Below are 21674 nucleotides of genomic sequence, written 5' to 3'. Positions count from 1 at the left end.
AAAGTATATTTTATTAAATTAACTTGTTTTGTTTTAATAATTTCACAGAATTTCGTTCGTATTTTCAATGTTTGCTGAATATCAATGAAAAATAGCCTAATGCAATTTATTACAAATAAAATAAATGACAAATATAAATAAGCCATGCCATATTTAATTAAATATAAAGTATATTAAATCATTGGTATAATATTTTATACATTAAACAAATATAAAAAAAAAGATGATAATTGATATATTTATTTTACTGACGACTTATTTGTTTCTACGAACGTAAGATGAAATAATATATTACTTTATGTCTTATCAGTTGCAACTATTCAATCTAATATATAAAAATCTCGTGTCACGGTGTTTGTGTTCGTACTCCTCCGAAACGGCTCCACCGATTTTTATGAAATTTTTAATATCTATTTGGTAGGTATGAGAATAAGTTGTAAAGTATATTTCATAAGACTAAGTAATTAGGGTGGCCCTATCCCCGTTTAACGTACGCTGATGAAATCATCGCCACTGTGGCGTAATGTTGAAAAAGTCCAAATAAAAATAAACATGCGTGTTCAAATGCTACAAGATCTATGTGCTGACACATTCTCGGACCAACTGTTAGATATCGGGGATGGAAAAGTTGCGTCTATGAAAATAATGCATGCATAAAATTGCCCACTAATTTCTGCACTGTCGTTGATTCGCAAAATGCTCTTATTGACCGCATATTTCCCGATGTAAGCACACAATACATAAACCATGCGTGGCTGGCAGAAAGAGCCATTTTGGCAGCAAAAAGTGTGGACGTCGACGATTTAAACTTCAAGATACAGCAGTTGTTACATTTGGTATCATACAAATCGATCGATACAGTTTGCGATGATAACGAAGCTGTAAATTATTCAAGAAAGTTTTTGAAGTCACTGGATTTGTCAGGCATGTCACCGAACCTTCTACGACTGAAAGTTGGATCTCCGGTTATTTTACTTCGGAATTTGAACCCACCATGGCTGTGCAATGGCACGCGATTGGTCATTAAAAAATTGATGAAAAACGTTATCAAAGAAACCATTTTGAATGGCAAATTCCGAGCCGGAAATGTTTTGCTGCCACGAATTCCAATGATTCTCACAGACTTGCCAATTGAATTCAAACGCGTTCAATTTCCTTGGCATTAGATTGGCATTCGCAATGACAATTAATAAGTCGCAAGGCCAAAAGATGTCTGTTTACGGCTTAGATTTGGGCACACCATGTTTTTCACACGGACAATTATACGTGGCCTGTTCTCGCGGGGGCAAACCATCGAGTTTATTTGTATTGACTAAAGACGGACTGACAAAGAATATCGTACACTCAATTGCTCTTTGAAATGAATACCACTTTTCTTTATTTCATTTTTATACTTTAGGATAAAATATATATTACTTTTTTCACTTTGCGTTTAACTTTTAAGAAACCAAACATTGTATATGTTCTTAACGTTAATGAAATACATTGCATTGAGAAAATGAATAGTTGGTGTTTTTTAATTTTTATCGGCGATCATCGTCTAGAACGCCCCATTCCTCTTTCTGCCATAGACATTACATTCTTTCTGTCATAGACAGAAAGTACATTCGTAAGTTTTTAATTAACAACCAAAATATTCACTAGAAATAATTTATATGGCAGAACAACGTTTGCCGGGTTAGCTAGTATAATAATAAAAATATAAAATTCTCAATTTTACAATTCAATTCAAAATATTAATTATAGAATTTAATATTTATTCTGGCATAAATTATTGCTTAGCAACCATTCATCAGCAAATAAATCAATAATAAAAAAAATTCTGCTGGATAGAACTGAAAAAAAACCCTTTTCATAACATTTGTGCCGAAAAGTGTATAACATTAAAAAAATAAAAATAAGATGAAAATCGTTACCAAATTTTTCTGGTTTATTTAAAATAGGGAAGCTATTTTTTAGAGTATTGCTCTTTATTTATCATACTTATTTGCCATAAATTTTATTTTAATATAGTTATTTCTCATAGTATATTTTTTTAGTATATTTCCTCATTTCGTCAAATTCTTTTTTGAATTATATCGAGCTTCCTCGAATGTAAATTGGTCAGAAATCAATCTCGGATTAAGAATTGTCTTATAATCAACAAAGTAATATTGATCTTCATTTGCTTTGATTTAATTAGTTTTAAGAATTCACACCCGCATAAAAAATAAGATAAAGATATGGAGAATTAGTTATTTAAAGTAATTAAATGGTAATTAATTTTTTAGTATCAGTTTTATAATTTGATTATCATTTTACAGTTGATACTTGATCACAAAAACCAATTAGTCAAGGAATAATTTTTTTCATTTATTTCCAGTTTTTGTTTCAACAGTTTTTATGTTTTCTATCGATCATCAAATAGAATTGCTTTTTCCCATAAGAAAAGTAAGGTCAATATTTATTTTAACTGTAGAAAGTTGAAAGTAATAAAAATGATTGAGTCGGAATTTAAAAGTAATATCATTCATCCATGCAAAAAAAAAAAAAAAAAAAAGAAAGAAAATTTCTTGAATAAGTATCTCGCCTTTTGTTCCGCCGATTCAATAGAGCGGTTCAACGGAAAGTTTTTAAATCTAAAAGTTCTCTTTCATTTTAAAATCTATCTATTAGAGAAAATGGAAGCTGCAGTAAGAAATGGAAAGCCATTTCTTTTCTTAAACTTTTACATACATTGGAAGTAAAACTCTTTTGAATTTAGACAATGTTTTTCTATTCTTATTTGAATTGTGGTTTGTTAGATCTTTTCAAAATTTATAGAATTTAAATTCTGTTGTACATTTTAATGAATGAAGTTTTTTAATTGATCACGATTTTTTAAATATCACATCTTACCTATCTATTAAAAAAGAATATGTGTAACTTTCTAACGTCATTTTGTATGGAACGAATTTAGATACGTATTGTAATATCAAAGGAGCTGAACAACTAAATTTAGAAATTTCTTATGGATTTTTTGGAGGGGGAAAAAAACGAAAAACATTAATTGGCACTTCCAATGAAGGTTGACATATGACTGTGGAGTCATGATAATAAATCCTTTCCGTAAAAAAGAAGGAAGGGAAGGAATAAAAAAAAATTAGCTTTGGGAACTTCATTATGAATTAATGTTACAAATTTACAGTTTAATAATATTCTTTATTGCAATTTTCTTCAAACATAATATAACCTAACATTTCATATAATTTTTTGATTTCATTTTATTATCTTCAATTAAAAGTTTTGTTATCGTATAGTAGAAAAATGTGTCACATGCTATTAAAAGGAGCATTTCTTAAAGGCACAGCGGTTCAGTATTATTGTTTCAAAACAAAAAATTGAATGAGACTATGATAAACAATTTGCTCGCTAAGAATGTTCTGAAAGCAGTTAAAAGTTTCTATCATTTACCCGCTTTTTGCAGAATATAATCAATTACCTATATATATAATTTCAATAAAACTTTGATATTTAGTTTAATACATGGGTAAACATTACATTATATTGCTCGATTGTTTTCTAAAAATATTTCAGATAAATCCAGCATTATTATAAATTTAAATCTATTAATGAAAAAAAAAGCAATACCGACACTTTCTTTGAAGTGCGTTTTAGAGAAACAATTTTTGATAGATGAAGGGAAAACATATACAAAAAATTTTTTTCATTAAAGTTCAAAATTTTTTTTGTATTAAAAGTCAAGTTTACTCTTAATAAAACTACAACTGGGGAACAAATACAACAAAGATTTTCAAATAAATGTCATGTTTAATGCTCCAGCTTTTAAAGATCTTACACGTTTTAAAGAAGTAAAACTTTAATTTTAGTAGAGTATATACCACTGCGTCCATGCGTAATTAACAAAATAATATTAAATGAAAAAATACTAAATATAATGATGAATTTCGAGATATCTTGTTTGAAAGAATAGGGTTATACTATTTTAAAAATCCCGTTAAAGTTACAATCTTCTGTTATTCATATTTCAATTACAATCAGTATTCAAACACCTTATATAGTACTAGATTTTTAAATATCTGAAAATTATACACACTTACTTGAAATCATTTAAGTATATAGTTAAAATTAATTTTTATAATATCCCCCCCCAAACAAAAGTAATTATCTTTCTAATTTCTAGAAAATGCACGAATGCTAATTTAGACGAGAATATTTCTATTTTTAAGAAGTCAAAGTGATTTTGAATGCTGAAATTTGCTTCCCTTTATAAAATTATTAAAAAAACGGATGAAATATAGATTTTTGTATATTTATTACACCATATCATTTCATTATCTTCAAATTTCAAGACCGTTGCACTTTTTTTTGAATATGTAAACTATGTTATATTTTGAACTTTATAAATTTATTTTTAGATTTTTAGAGCATTTGATTATTATGCAATAATATACTCCAAAATTTAATAAAAGTGTGTTCACTAAAATCTTTTAACTTTCCTTTTTAACAAATGGAATTATTCAATTTTCCTTATTGTAATTCTTTCAAAATTTTAGGATTCCAAATTATTAAATCTAAAGATCCGTGGAATCTTTTAATTTCATATCTTTATAGTTTTACGAAATGAAATGAATCAAAACACATCGATGAAATGAGTCAATGAAATTATCGATGAATTCTCATAATTTAAGTGGCATCGATAATTTAAGTGGGATCTAAAGCTTCAGAAAGTAAATTGAAATAGAAATTTGACACAGAATACTTTACGAATATAATTGATTCGATCATAGACCAATATTTAAAAGAATTAGTTGAATAAATTATTAATTGAATTATTAGTTGATCTTATACTTTCAAATGAAATTAAGAATGCAAACATTTAAGAAAATTTGCGATAGTGGCATCGCATCGTGTGGTTACTATACCACTTGTAATGATAAAATGAAAAAGACTATATGTGAAAAGTAATCAATGCAACTGAAACTTTAACACACTTGCATTCGCTGAATTTCCAGTAATCTTAAAATCCTTTTCATGCCGACTTTTATATCAAGCTTCACATTACTTCGGCGACTGAAATTAATTTGTCTTAGATATCTGAATGTTTCCTACAGGCAATGCCAAAATGGAATGGAATAATTTGAATTTAGAGTAGGGGTTCGTTTATTTATTTAATAGCAAGTGGCCAATCAATTACAGACAAATAATTTCTAAATAATTATATTTTATTTGTTAAAACATTATAAAATAATAATTATTATGGTATTTCATTCTCATTAGAACAAAACTGATATATTCAATGTATATTTTTCATTTTTGTAAATCTCAAATAAACACTAAGAATTATACCTATTTGAAAAAAGTTTCATAGAAATATTGTTTTTCTTATTTTTTAATATTAAATCCCGCAATCAAATAGAATATATGGTAATTAAAATACTCTTATTTTGAAATTTTTTGACATACATTTCATAAATTAACTGCTTATAAGTCTAGGATTTGTTATGTCAATTTTATGTTAAATGTAAGCTTCTATGATGATTCATTTATCTGATAGCCTTATTTACTGGATTTATTCTTTTATTGCAAAGAAATAAAACAAACGTTTTTAGCAGACAGAAGCATCAAATAGATTAAAAATGAAATTTCATAAACGTAATTTTCATAATAGTTATAGTATCCCATTTTGGTTATATTTTCATAAAATTTAAAAATCATCACCTATAATTCCAGAATTCTTCGTTACGATATTTTTACAATTATTTGATTCTAGTCCTTTGGCACTTTATATTGCAATATTTAAATGTATTTAAATATTATTAATGTATTTAAATTACTAACATTAATTTACACCAATATTTTTAAAATAACAACGCGCAGTGTTGTTATTCCTTATTTCGGAATTCTCTTTGGCGCAGTTTGGCCAAGGTTGGCTCTTACGCCACTAAAACTCACAACCAACCAACCTCGGAATTCTCTTTTACAATGCTCACAAAAATTAAGAATATTTCAAACTGAACATGAAGCGATAAAAAGAAACTTTTGATTTTGTTAGATTGTATATGAACATTACAAATGTTAATGACAGTATGCAACCTTTATGTTTTTACTTAGAAAAAACAAAAATGAATGTTGTTTTTTAATCTTTTCATATTTATTTGGATATTAATTCCGAATTTTGTAAGTAATGTAAATGAGTATGTGTTGTGAGCAGTTCAGACTAGAAATTAGTGTTTGGCGAAGGAAATAAGTTCCAGAAACATTCTCAATTATCTTGTATTTCATGCACTTTTAGTAGAATAAAACCTTTTGTAAGGTCTTTATGCAAATGTGATTCGTTTTTGTTATTTAATATGAGCTCAAACGAAAGGCAGTATACGAAACTGTTATAAATTGCTTGTTGGCTAACCATGCACATTTTCATTCTGTATAATAGCATATTAAATATAGTTAAAAAGTTTTCACTGGGTTCCGTTAATGAAATTTTTAACAATTTTTAAAAATTGTCTGAAATTGTAAAAAATTGTGTGAATACGACAAATCAAAACATTTGAGTATAAATAGTTTATTATTAGGAGTTTTTTTGATAATCTTTGGCATTAAATTTTATTCTATTAAATCTTAGTAATTATGTATATTATTTAATAAAGTGCATCCCATTTCGTCGGACAGTTAATATTTTTTTATGTAAGAATTTTTCGATTTTTTTTTAAAACTAAAACGTTTTGTTTATATTTTAAATTGTATTACATTTAATCCATCTTTGATACATTTATAAAACTTTAAGCATATATTTATATTTTGAAAATGATCATTAAAATGAAAATGGAATGGAAATTAGATTAAGACACAAGAACTAGTTTAGCTATTTAGTACATTTTCAAAGTCATATTTCAAAAAGGGCAAGTAAAATGTTAACGATTTATATGTTTGGAAAGAAGAGTTCCTTAACCCCTTAACTGTTTCGTCCGAGTGCCATAAGTGTATCGATTTATCGAATTTTGATAGTTGTAAGTAAAAAATAAACCATTCATAATGATTATAATTCAGTATTAAAATGACTTCGAATACATAGACAAGACAAGTATTCAATGGATTTCCATTTGAATTGAAATAAGAAAATATTCCCAAAATCGAAGGTATCATCGTATTAGATAGTAAAGAAAATAAAACTGTTAAGTAGTTAAACCAGGTTTGGAAATGATATTTTATCACCGCAAATATGATTAAACACATTCTGGATTAGAAAATCCTAAAACTGATATTAGTTACTGAATTAAGTATTGTATGTATTCAAGACTTCTTCCCCCTCTAAAACATAATTAACTTGAACTTACAAAACTTTGAATTATGAATGGTACCTAAAAATATTTTATAAATCTAATTTTGATTATTTTTTCAATAAATTAATGAAAAAATAATCACAATTAGTTTGATTAGATAAAAATATAAACAAAGATAAATCTTTAATACTCAGTTTAAAATTTAATAAAAAATAAATCTATTGAATCGCTAAAGGTTTTTAATTTTTATATTTTAATGAATAACAACTTTTTAGGAAAAAAACTTTAATTTTACATTTTTTTTTGTTTTAATAGGAGAAAAGATCTTGATTTTTCAACACACTCGCATAATTTTCAAAATTATTTTTTGTGATATTTTGTTTCATCTGATTGCGGGAATTATTTCCCCTTACTAACTCCAGATGGCAGAGCATTCTTATTGTCTTGTAAGTTATGCAAAAAAGATTTCTTGTTTGTTAGTCAAGGAAAGTAGAGGTTCACGTGATGTGAGAGCGATCAGTAGCTCGCGAGAAAAAGAAAAGCAAATTTATTTTAACGATCACGCGGAAACCCAGCGAGTTCCTTGAGAAATTAATAGTTTATAAAGAAAATAATTTTCATTGTGTTTAAGAAATATACGTAACCGTGATATGGTATTGCTTATAGGAAATTGTATAAAAATAAGGCATGAATCGATGGGTATAAATGGATAACTAGTCAAGAAAACTGTTTCTTGATTTTTCTTGTATAGAATCTTCTATTTTTGGCAAACAGGAGCACAGGATATATGCTCACGAACAGTGCAGAAATACTTCGTTAGGGAAATGTCCCCTATATTCGACACCGATTTCTACCCATATATATATACATATATATATATATATATATATATATATATATATATATATATATATATATATATATATATATATATATATATATATATATATATATATATATATATATATATATATATATATATATATATTAAAATAAGTTAATACTCTCTGCTATTTGCAACAAATCTCAGCTGAACTTTTAGTAATTAAAAAACTAATTAGGAATGCATGGCTTTCTCTGACAGTAATATTTGAAATTTCTTACCTCTTGATCTACATCTATGGTGATCTCGAATTCCAGTTCCAGTTCTTCTTTTTCTGCATGCTCCCAGACGTCTCTCCGGCGCCTGTTCTTCGCAAGGTGGTCAGTGGTCTTGCCACAGTGCACCTTCACTGTCTGCAGGTTGCAGGTGCCTTTCGAAACGCAAAGATCTGCCTTCTCGAACTGCACGGAGAGATGGTGCAGGAATACTTTTTTGATGTAAATCTGGACTTGCGGATCATTGCAGTCACCGCAGTAGTAAAAGCCTTTCATCATGTGCCGGATTTTTCCAGGAATTTCTTTTGCTGTAAAATCAATGAGCTCTTGAATAAAAAACAGTACGAATAAGAGTGAAAAAGTGGTAATACGAATTTTTCTAATGAAATGTGAATAAATAAATACAAAAAAAACATAAAAAGAATTATAAAATGACAAATTTTCTTTACATTCCTTTTTATTGAGATAAACCGTAAGCTTTGTTCATTTACCACTTTCTTTCATGTGCAAAACGCCTAAAATTTTATATGAAGATTTTCATCACATAGAACCTTTTTAAATGGGCCCTTTTTATTTTTTAAATAAAAAAGACAAAAGGGATTGTATTGTAAGTTTCAAGACAATACAAAAATAAATATGAAGGCATTGTTTCATGCATTTGTGATTATTATGCATTTACAGAGAAGAAGTTCACAAATTAAATTATGTTTTTTGATTAATTGAATTTATATTGATTATCAGTAAAACAGATTTAGGTGCTTTTTAAACAGATTTTTAAATTTTTTTGCTATTATTATTATAATGTGAGACATAATGTTGTTTTGGTTTGCGGTTTTTATAAAGCCACAAAATGAGTAGGCAGAAAATAAAGGGCGTGGGTCGTAAGAAGTTATCGCCCAAAGAATCAATGCGAAACAACGAAAGGAGGTATGGATTGGTTTTTGGTTTAGTTATATTAACGTCCTGTTTGAAGAAACACTTGGGCTATTTTGGGACGGTCCTCGTAATTTTGAACCGCGGTCAGACGACGAGGACGACGGAAAGGTATATATTATATATGCACAGTTCACGTAATCATTCCAAGCCAGTTTAAACCCGATTTTTTAAAGAAAAATTTCTGGCCTGGAGAGAAAGTTTTGGAGCTTGAATAATATTGAGATTTGGGAAAAAAACCCTATCGTTTTTCTAAATATCGATGCATGCTTGATCTGATAGTCACATGATCGTTTCAAGCCAATTTAAACTTGTTAAAAAAACAATATTCGTACATAATAAACAGAAATTTGAGATAGCAGATCTCAATTTTAATTATTATTATTTTTTCTTATTTTATTTCAATTTGATGGAATATGAAGTAGTATCATAATACTAAAATATTCATATGCGTTTAAATTACTTTTTATAACCAAAATCAATAGTTCAAATGTATTTCTAAAAAGGATAATTTATTGTTTTTTCACTTATTTAAATATTTAAGGACCATTTAAAAGGTTTTTTTTAAAAAAAAATTGTTACTTTATTACAAGCTTTATAAACGCTCATTTGTTCCTCTATTTAACGTTTTCTTACAATCTAATTTGAAAACAAATCATAGATAAAAGCCCAAGAAAACATAATAAGAAACATGATTAAAGAAATAATAAGACAAGACAAAGTGAGTCAAATCACTCCGAGGATTTGTAGTAGCAAAACTGCATAAACTCATCAAGCTCGGTTCATCTCATTACATCCCTTAGGGTCCATAAATATTATTTCTTTAAAGTCTGCGTCGCTTAACTCTCCTTGCCCTCTGCTAGATTTTTTTAAATGCATTTCAGATGTTGCTTTACATGTAATTTAAATTCAAGATTTTTTTTTGGCTATCCACTTTTTTAAGGAGATCTCCGGAGAAAAAGAGACGATTTAAAACTTAACATTAAACAGGGTTGTAGGTTGATTAGAAAAGTGTAAAAGAACTTCTTGGAAATATGGAAAATACATTAAAAATTCTAAAATATGTTCATAACCTTTACAAAAATTAAAGCAAGATATATAACCGATTGCTTATTGGTCCTCAACATGAGAGATCTCCGAATTTGGCATTGACATTCATTTATTTGCTTGAAATGTGTATTATAAATTTTCTTTTCAAAAGTTAGTTAAAAATTTTGCAAATTAGAAACTACGGCATTTTCAAATGATAACTTCTGTTTATATCAACCTAAATAAAAATTTCTGAAACATCAAAGAACTCAAAGAAATATTTTTTCAGCACTAATCAAGTTGTGCAGCTTTTCCTTCATTTTCACAAATTTCTAAAAATATTCTTATGCATTATTAGCAATAATACTTTCCATTGTTGCAATGCAATTCCAACTAGTTTCATTGGTTCTAAAAATATTTAATCACTAGTTTTCATTCATCTGTTAAGAATTAAAGAATAAAAATTCGGTTTATTTTTCCCAATCTTCTACAACGTAATTATGCCTTTAAAAAAATAACAAACAAAATTCATTCAAATGAAATTCATGATACACATATAATGCTCAACTCACCAGTTTAAGGAAGGAATCAGCTGTGGAATTTACACAAGGAATCAAAGAAGTGACATTAGAGATAAAAAAAATATTACACTTTACATATCTTTGTGATATCATACGTACTCAATGAACAGAATAAGTTGATTAAATGTCTTAACACAGTTTGAGTTAAAAAATACGTAAAAGGTGATATCAAGTTATTCGTAGGAGATTTACTTGAAATTAAACCAAATAATATTACAATTAAAAAGTTGGTCGCCAAGGGAGGCCACATATGCGTAACACGATTTATAAATGAATAAAAAGTTTCATATGATGGAAGCTTCGAAACTGCTTTGATGAAAAGTTGCATTCAACAATTCATATTCACTTGAATGATGTTTCCATCCAAATGTTATTATTTTTTTTAAAAATTCAGTCAATAATGAATTAGTTTAGTTTAGTTACATTAACGTCCCGTTTTAAAGCATCATCAGGAATATTTAGGGTTGTACCTCGTCATTTTGAACCGCCTTCAGATAACCAGGATGACACCTGAGCTGGCACCCCCTCTCCAAACTTCCACACCACACTAGCAGGAGGACGTTCGGCTCCGACGGATTTAACGTACACCAGACCTGTTTTTACGACGGTTCTTAGGTGGAATCGGGTCTCGAGTTTAAAACCCTCTGGTTCCGATGCCAAAACCTTACCACCAGGTCACCGAGGCTCAGTTATGAATTAAACAAAAGCCGATTCGAACATGTAAGTTGACAAAGTATTGTATTTATAAAATTCATTTTCTTTGAATGATTCATTCTTGATTAATAAGATGGTAATTTCCTTGAAACATTTATTAGTGTGTAATTTATTCATATAATAATAATAATAATAAAAACCGGAATAAGTGGATACGTTTATTTATACATTCATTTGTTGTTTGATGAAAATATTTGAGCTAAAATAGACTAACGCACTTCTCACTTAATGCGTTTAATAGTTTAAGCTCACAATTTGGCCTCCAAAATACAGATGTTACTTTCTTTTTACCCATTTAATTTATCTAACATGTTTTCATCATGGAGAATATAAAGCCCACTTTGCTTTTCACATACAATGAGAATTTGATAAAATTTTTTATTTAAAATTATTATTTTTATTCAGTAAAAATACAAAAATAAGCATTGATTTTTTTTTATTTAAGAGAGTAGCGTTTAAGGGCTTCTTTCTGAATGTTGCACAAGAATAAAATCTTTATTTTTCTATTTTTAATAAACTTAAGAAACTTTATTTAAACTTTAGTTTTGAATTGGTGTACATTTTATTTTTTAATTATGAATTTTGTCGATCACACTAGCTTCTGTCGAAATATAAGTTGTGCGAAAATAATAAACAGCAAGACATAAAAATTAAAGCAAATATATTAATTTAAAAAAAACAAAATTTATTTTGTCTTTATTTAAACTATATATAAATATGGCACTCTATCTTACGTATAAATTAAACTACCTCAGGTAATTTCCATTACTACTACGTTAAAGCTAATAACCTTGTATAGGAATATTAAAATTATTTTCATATTTTTATTATTGTATAGGAATATTAAAATTATTTTCATAAGATCAAATTAAAAATTTCTTATAAATTTGTATTCTCATATAAATACTCTTCCATTATAAATTAATCTCGAAGTGATTAAAAAATGTATATAATAATAAATAACAAGTACAATACATAATACAATGCATTTTGCGTATATGCAGATAATAAAATACAACGCATTTTTATTGTCAAAACAGAACAAGATTGTCAACGACAGGATCACTACTACAATTTCTGACTTCATTTTGAAATATTCACGGTGAAAGTAAAAATATTTTGCAACTTTTCATCATTATTATTTGTTGTATAAGGATCAAATATTAAACTGAGATGCGACTATGATCATATGTATTCCCACGAATTTTTAAAAACATCCATCACCTTATAAAGGTAGAGAAAATATATTTTGAATTAACATATCCACATTTCTCAATAGCATCTGTGTAGCTGGTTGTGTGTGCCTAATCCAAGGAAAGATGCTTTCTTGTCTTTTTCTCATTTATTTTCACACACATACACATATATAATAACACCCATGGACAATGATCACACATATATAAGGAAAACACATAATATATATATATATATATATATATATATATATATATATATATATATATATATATATATATATATATATATATATATATTTAAATGTAGAAAATGCCGTTAATAAAGAGCGAACGAATAATGCCTTTTGCCGCTAACGGAGAGCGAGCGGTGCCAGCTTGCACCAGTTTCACACCAACTCTCAAGTTGAAGTGTTTACATCTTCACCCACATTCCAAATATACATATGGTTTAGAGCATACTGCGCCATCTATGTTCAGTATTAATTAACTATATGAATAATTATACAAAGAATAAAAAATACAAATAAAATAATTAAATTGAAACCAAATCACATAAACAACAAGGTTTATACTTCTTATTCAACTTAAACTTCTTATTTCAACTTTTTTATAAATCAGTTTACACATTTATAACGTAATATGTTTCTCCTAACAAGTGAATGAATTGATCACGAAATTCCAATTTAAAAAAAAAAATAATCCCCAAATTAGAAAATAGTTCTTGTTCACCTTTCATGCTGTTGTCGAGTGAACTTTGCTAAAATAAATGCTTCCATTTAGGTATGTACATCCATGTGAAAATGTCTACATTCCTGTCCTTCTTAGTTAGACACAGCCAATCAATGACATCCATTTACATCACTCGATCGCTGCTCGTTCATTTTATTGGTTTTGCTTCAATAGAAATTTTTTCTCTTCGAATTAGAAGAAATAATGATATCCCGACTCTTGGTACTGCAATGAAAGGGGTGGGGGGAGGGTAGGTTTAGTTTTGGTTTGGTTTAGTTTAGTTATATTAACGTCCCGTTTTAAAGCAACACTAGGGGTATTCTGGGACGGGCCTCGTAATTTTGAACCTCTATCAGATAACGAGAACAACATCTGGTAGTCTCACTCGCAACTTCCACACCACACCAGCGGGAGGACGTTTGCCCTCCTGTTGGCTTTACGTGCACCAGACCTGCTTACACAAAGGTTCTTTGGTGGAATCAGACCTCGAACCAGAAGCCTTCCAATCTCAAAGCCTTGGTAGGAATCAGCTTTGGGGGGGGGAGAAATCTGCTTAAAAAAGAATTTGTAAATTTAGACTATTGATTCGAAGGGCGTTCTTAAGTTTGATGGCTTTCTTTTCCTTTTTTTTATATCATTTGCATTTTATACCAGATTAACCTTCCAGCGGTGCGCGAATACAAGTGATACACTAAAAAAGAATTTCATTTCATATTTTCTTACCGCAAGGCTCTAAGGAAGCATGACTTTGGCTATTTTTGTAGTTCGTTTCGGCAAACGTTTAGTCATTTGGTAGAAGTCGAGGTGTTAATAAAACTCTGCGAATCTTATTTGTATTTCAAAGATCTATCGACCGTTGACATAAGTTTTTGTGGATTTTTTTTTGTTTTTATTATTTTTAAATATAATATTGCTGCAATCAAAACCGACATTATTCCTTTGACAATCAATAATGCTTTTTAGAAGGTAATATTTATGATTTCTTGCAAACGCTCATGTGAAAGAATGTTGTTGTTGTTTATGGCCCTTGTCATAGACAAGCACGCTGATGAAGCGATTTTAAGCCAAGTTTTAGCGTCTCTTGTTTCAGTAGCGCCATCCAGGGCCAAGAATGCGTTCTAGCTACTCATACGTCACAGCCCTTTTCACGGGGCGGACTTAATTCATACATTTCATTCACTCATCCACAGATCGTCATTTAGACCTGAATCAGAGAACGATCACTCCTGATCCAGTAGCCCCAGTGGTATTGTCTCAACTTGGGGGACTTTGTGGCAATGACAGATTTATACAAATATTTCGAATACTTCGAACGAAGGGAGCTGTCTTTACACAGCGAGCTAAAAATAATAGCGTTGAAAAGAAAGACAATTAGTTTTTAAAGAAATGAACGATGCATCATTCATTAAAAAAGATGCAAAATAGCCAAAAGGACAAGCACAGTAGAATTACAAACTTTAATTATAAGATTTTACTAGTTATCTATGCTTGATGTATTGTAAACATATTTGCATGGAATGCAATGACCAATGAAATGAATTAGAAATTGACTTCATATTATTTATGTTTAAATTTAAATTTTTTTTTATTTTCATATTGTTCCTACAGTTTTGTTTCACAAATGAAAATATATCAATTAAAATATTAGGAAGCTAATTCATTTTGATTTCAGATAATTTATCTCATTCCTTGATAATTTTACGTCATTTTTGTGTTTTGTGATTCCACTATTTCCGTTTTTTTAAATAATTGTCCAGAATGAGTGTACTTGTTTAACCGTTAAACAACTATTTTTACTATTTAATCTCTTCAATTTTGTTATAATAGTGTAGTATACGCGCAGTCTTTCATGTAGATATAGAGAGTATGCCAATGGAAGATTAATAAATTAGTACCTTAGAAACATAATTTATATGATGGTGCATGGTTTAAAAAGAAACTAATTAAAAAAGTGCTTTTCCTACAACATTTGAATTTATATATAAAAATGTAAACATCATATAAAATCTCATCATTTTTTACCTTCAATTATGAAGGTAAAAATTTCGTTTTTTATATATTTACATCTAATATTTCTACAATATTCTGTTTCAAAAAAAAAATATAATAATACATATCTAACGTGATATTTTAAAATCAAACTATAAAAATTTTGACACTTCTATGGAGGTATCAATGAAGAAAGTCCGAAAGTTAACCAACCCCCAAAAGCTTTCTAAATGCATGCTGTTGCAAATGTTTTGTTAAAATCATTTTCATATTTTATTTAATCTAAGAATTCGAATCATTTTATGCCGTACATATTTTTAACTCCTAAATAGTACAAGCATATTTAATTTTCGAAATAATCTTACGTAAGATAAAAATCTTAATTCAAAAAGTTTATTAATTAATTCAGTCAAATTTTCAACAGATTTATTACGTGATACGTTGCTAAACGAGCCGAATGCAGACAGCACAAAATGAAAATAAATAAATAAATAAATCCCCCAGTCAGATCATCGCCTATTTATGCTCTCGTGGAGTGAACCCCGCTAATATAAATGCTTCCGTCGAGGTCGTGTGCGTTCGACCGAAAATGTCAGCATTCCTGCCATTCTTGGTTAGACGCGGCCAATCAACGATGGCCGTTTACATCACTCGATCTCTGCTCGCTCACTTGATTGGTTTTGCTTCCACAAAGTATTTTCTCTTCGAGCAAGAAGGAAATAAAGAGATCCCGTCCCTTGCAACTGAAGGGCAGCTCAAAAGAGCCTTTGAAAAATTTCAGATAATCGATTCGGAGGATGTTATTGACTTTGTTCCTTTTTCTTATTTCTTGACTAGCGTTCTTTTCTTTACTTTAGAGATTTAATGTTTCTACTGCGGTAATTTTTTTTCCGACATGGCAGATGTGATACGAAAAGAATAATTCCATTAAAGTATCTTATATAGAAATAAGTAGTAAATAATATCGGAGCTCTATCAACACGCCTTGGACCCAGAGTTAATTGCATTTAGCAGAAGCATATATTGAAAAGGGACAACATGGACAACTTCTGAAGTGAATTTTTTGAAATTTTAATTAAAAATATAGAATATTTTGCATGCTTCGGCGATGAATGTACTATTGGAAGAAAATGATTTTCAAATCAAAATTTTAAAATTTATATTTTTAATGATATCAAATATATGTTAATAATTATTTTCTATTATATTAATATATTTTTTTTTAATTTTGTACGTATGCAATTTTTGCATACGATGCTTTTCATAGTTATAATACATTTTAGCCTAATTTTATTACTTTTTTAGATCTTTTAAGCACATAATTTTCTTCATCGCTAAAATCATGGCGAAGAATTGCTTGTCTTGGATAGTAATTCTAAAACGAGTAACTTCCATACACTTCCTTCCTGCGCGCTTGTATCACTGTTTTAATGTCAATGACGTTTACTTATATTTGAACTGTGCCTATGAATGGAAATTTGTTGTATTATTTTAAAATTTCTTTATATGTAACTTTAACCCCCGGGGGCACCTCGAAATGAGGATGAGATGCTTCCGACATGGTGGTTGGATCTCACCACCCTGGAGGTGACGCCCTACACTAATAGGTGGGGGATCTGACTCCTCCTATCGATGACGGGACGTACTTCCTTCGGGGAGGGTTGTACCGTAGCCGGTGATGGCCCTTAGGACTCAAACACAGTTCCCGCCAGTGTTGCTGTTGCGGTGGTCCGGTCATTCAGTTTTATGGTTTAAATCCGTGTTCCTTCGCGGCGGGTCGGAGAGTCAGATGGCTGGCTTACATGTAACTTTAGTGTCCTTTTCATTTGGACACACCATAAAATGCTGTTGAAAACTGTTTGAGCTTTAGGTAACCACTGAGTGTGCAAAATCCATCTAGTGCCATAATAATTTACGAATTTGGTCAGCCTGCAAATGGATATTCCATAATCACTTCTTGAACATCTTTGTAGTACTTCGGGGGCTCGGATTACGTGGCTTGATAGTTGTGGCACAAAGCGCAGTTAAACTTCTTTTTATGCCGATAGATGGCAGATTTGAAGACAGCAAAGCCATGCGGGCTAGCGAATGACCTAACGGAGCAAGGAGGGTATGATATGCGAGAAAGGAGAGTTTGTTTTTGGTTATCTTGATGTGTGGAGTTCGTTTTCTGCAAGAATTCGATCCTCGCGAAGGAGAATCGAACTTGTTGATGTTTTACTAACTGATCAGTCAACGTAAACATTTTTTTGAAATAAAGAAAATTTATTTAAAACCGGAATCTTTCTTTTGCAGCGGTACCAAAAACACTTCAACTTTTTTACCCATTAAACCAATCACAGAAGTATATACACTTCTTGAAACATTTGCTGCAATGTACTAATTAGATTTTGTTGAGGATTTGAAAGATTGAAATAGAGTTTCATATTAATACGCTATTAATTTTGAGAACTTTTAAATTTTTTCTTTTGGATGCGCTATATACAGTCTGTCAAAAAAGTACTGGACACAGTACAAGTTCACAGATTTTTATCATAATATTTTACTTAAATGTCCAATTGAAACCAAAACAAAGAAATGAATATTACTTTGATATAAACTAATCATAATAATTCAAACAAAAGCCTCATATTAATGTAATTATAGTTATAAATGAAAATAAAAGAAATCAAGTAAAAAAATATGTTTAAAAAGTATTGGGACACTTACCAATAAAATAAAAAAACAATTCAAACTTAAAAGTTAATATCCTGCTGGGCTGTCCTTGCTTATTATGATCTCTCATAGTCTATTTGGCATGGCAATCCAAATCTGACCAATGTTTTGCAAAATGATCCATAGATTTTGGCCCACTCTTTACCAAATGTTTTCTTAAATCTTGCTGGTTAGAAATTTAATATTCATGCAGTTTTTGCTGCAAATAATCATACGCGTGCTTCATGGGATTAAAGTCTGGACTCTTAATAACACTAGGACAGTGGTAAAGGAACCATAACTTGCAAATATCAGCAGCAGGTTTCAGGTCATTATCTTGTTACGGTTTAAAATGTCTTGAGATTCTCAGCTTATACGCACTTTGCTTTAATTTTCACTTGAGATTGTCAAAATAGGCATATTTATTCATTCTATCATCAATAAAATGCAAGTTACCGACACCAGTGCTTATTATATAACTCCCGACTATTTGATTGCCACCTCCATTTTTGATAATAGGCCATACATTTTTGACATGCATTGCTGAATTTGGTTTTCGCAAAATTCCTTTCTTACCATCAGATCCGAAAATGTTATATTTGCTTTCATCAACAAAAATTACATTTTTCTGAAATTATTTTGGCTGCTTTACATACATTTTAGCAAATGCCAGCCAAGTTTTCGATTTGCTTTACTGATGTAGGATTTTCTTTGATGTACTAAGTCATGATATTCTTTGTTTTCTTAAAACATTTTCTAACAGTTTCAGGATTTAAATATTTTTCGAACTTAATTTTACATTGCAGAGTGAATGTTATTGCTCTAGTTTTTGGATTAAAGTAAACTTGTTTCACAATCCGCCTCTCTTCGCATTCATTAAATATCATTGGATGCCCTGATCTTTGTTTGTTTTCAGTACTACTTGTTTTATTAAACCCTCGAATAATGTTAAAAACAGTAGACTTATTCAATTTCAAGGTATGTCCTATACAGCGAATTGATTTTCAATTTTTCCAATGACTTATTACAAGATTTCGCACAACAACCGATATATCTTTGTTTCGCGTCATTTTTTCGATACGAAATCTTATCTGTTGAAATTTTTATGTTTAGAATTATAGTCTGAAAAGTGGTAGTAAATTCAATTCTATTGATGTGCTATATGTTTGTTGAATTTATCATTTCAAAAATGTCCCAATACTTTTCTGATTCCTATTTGCTTTTGAATTATATTTGAAAAGCTAGATCAAATTATTATTTTAAAATACCAATAAAATTTTCCTTACAAAATGTGTACCAAATGTTAAAACATTTCTTGATTAATTTTGTTTTTATTTTAAGATGATAAATATTTTTATAAAAGCTTTGTAGCTATTCATGTCAAATGCCGCAATACTTTTTTGAATGACTGTATATAAACGAAAATCTCTTTTAAATTAAGGTTATAATCGGCAGCACAGTTTGTTAAAGTTAAATAATATTTCTTTTATTAATTTTCAACAATTTAATTTTAATGAAAGAATTCCGATGTCTTCTTCGTGTAATTTTGTGTTAAGGGATCATACATTATAAGTTTTTATACATTACGTAGCTATAAAATCTCAATAAAAAAATTGTAATAGACTTACTCCTGAAATTCCATTTTTTCTGTCATATTTTTGATTTGCATTTGATGTAGTAAAATTCGAATTTACACCTCACATACTGAAAGCTCGTATTAAATGATAAGAGTTAAAAAAACCACTTAAATGTTTATTAACAGTTAAAAATTAGGAGAATACGCACTTTATTCACATTTTTCAAAAATTCTTGTTGTTGTTTCTGATGGCACTTGTCATAGACAAGCCCACTGACAAAGTTAGCGAATTTAAACCGAAATTTTTGCGTCTCTTGTTTTTCAGTAGCTCCATCTAGGACCAATAGTACAACTTAGCCACTCACGAGTCACAACCCTTTTTATGAGCGGACTTCATCCATGCATTTTCATTCATTCAACCACAGATCATAATTTAGACTTGAACCAGAGAACGATCACCTTCTGATACCTCCTAGTGGTGTTACTCTGGACATGGAGGACTTTGTGACCACGACAGATTTATACGTGCGTCAGCCACCACTACACACGGAGAGTCTTCGGCTGACGGGTTCAAACACACAACCCAAGGGATGCGAATCCAACGCCCTACCAACCAGGCTATCCCGGCCCTACAAAAATTCTCTCTAATTTTAAGTTTAGTGCATATTGTTTAGGCATTCATTTTGAAAGTAAGCAATTGAAAAATATATTTATTTATCGTGCAAAATTTTATCTGTGTATAAATACAGTGTTACCAAGAAATAAGTTACCCACTTTAGAGGGCTCTACAATGCGTTCTATTGATCCAAATGAGATAAAATTTGAACTACAGATTATTGAGATGATGCGTTTTATATTTATAAAATAAAAAATAGTACAAAAATTCACTGTTAGGTGGCCAATGCCATCTATTGCTAACCCTGTACATGTGCGTTATAAATACTTAAAAAAATTATTGACTATGAAATTTCTTTTGTTCATATTTGGATTCAAACATTTATTTTAATGATAAAGAGTCGAGTAACTTACAGGGAGGCATTTCTAACCATAAAAGACAATGTAATGGAAGAGCGTTCTTGAAATTGGATCCAACAAATGGAATAATGAAAAACATTCAATGTGAGAAGAGTTTCCCATTTAAAGCCATTATTGATTGATTACTATTAATAGCATTCTGAAAGAAGTGCTTTCTCAATTTAAACGATTGACCTAATTAAAGGTCATGTTTTTAAGAGTCTTTTAAGATGTGAAGGAAGTTTAAGAACCGTAAAGACAATCAATATCTCACCATACCATGTTGGAAAACCATTAATATGAATGAGATTCGTAAAGAGAGGAATTATTCAACAGTGATGCTTCTGTATTCAGAATTCTTAATTATTTGTTAGAATTATATGTTAGCTAGATGGTATTATTTCATTAGAATAAATCTTCTCATAAATTATCAAAACTTCTAATTTAATGTCTAGCTAAGCAAAGGAGACTCGGGTAAAAAAAACAATATGATTTCTTCAAAAGATCTACGAAATCAGGACAAAAATTTGGTAATAGGCATGTGTACAAAATCGGAAAACTAGTTAATGAAAATGAATAATGTATTATAAAGTTATAGAAAACATCAAAAGAGATTTAATTCTTTCAATTTTATAATAGTAATCTCTATTTTGTATTCGAAATATTCTTGGTATGAGATGCAATTCCATAGAAATCCATAATAAGCGGGATTTCTAATTAATATGCGTTCTAAAAATATCATATTACCTGATTTTAACTTCTAAGTTGTGTGGACTTTGATTTTAATCATAGAATAGCGTTGTCAACTTCCCTTTCTAAAATTATACAAGTTCACAATATTTTCTTACGCTTTCTTTCC

General features: G+C 29.4%; 1 protein-coding gene across 2 annotated transcripts in view; it reads right to left on the bottom strand.

Moving 5' to 3' along the window:
- Positions 1-21674, bottom strand: part of LOC129965699 (sushi, von Willebrand factor type A, EGF and pentraxin domain-containing protein 1-like) — a 132867-nt gene that overhangs the window by 53544 nt on the left and 57649 nt on the right. For both annotated transcript variants that reach the window (XM_056079810.1, XM_056079809.1), the window contains exon 13: positions 8367-8668. In XM_056079810.1, coding sequence (XP_055935785.1) covers positions 8367-8668 — 302 coding nt within the window. The remainder of the gene's footprint in view (positions 1-8366; positions 8669-21674) is intronic.

Source organism: Argiope bruennichi, chromosome 4 (genome assembly GCF_947563725.1).
Source record: "Argiope bruennichi chromosome 4, qqArgBrue1.1, whole genome shotgun sequence".
Lineage (NCBI taxonomy): Eukaryota > Metazoa > Arthropoda > Arachnida > Araneae > Araneidae > Argiope > Argiope bruennichi.
The sequence above is the reverse complement of the archived record's forward strand: the minus strand, read 5'-3'. Positions and strand labels throughout refer to the sequence as shown.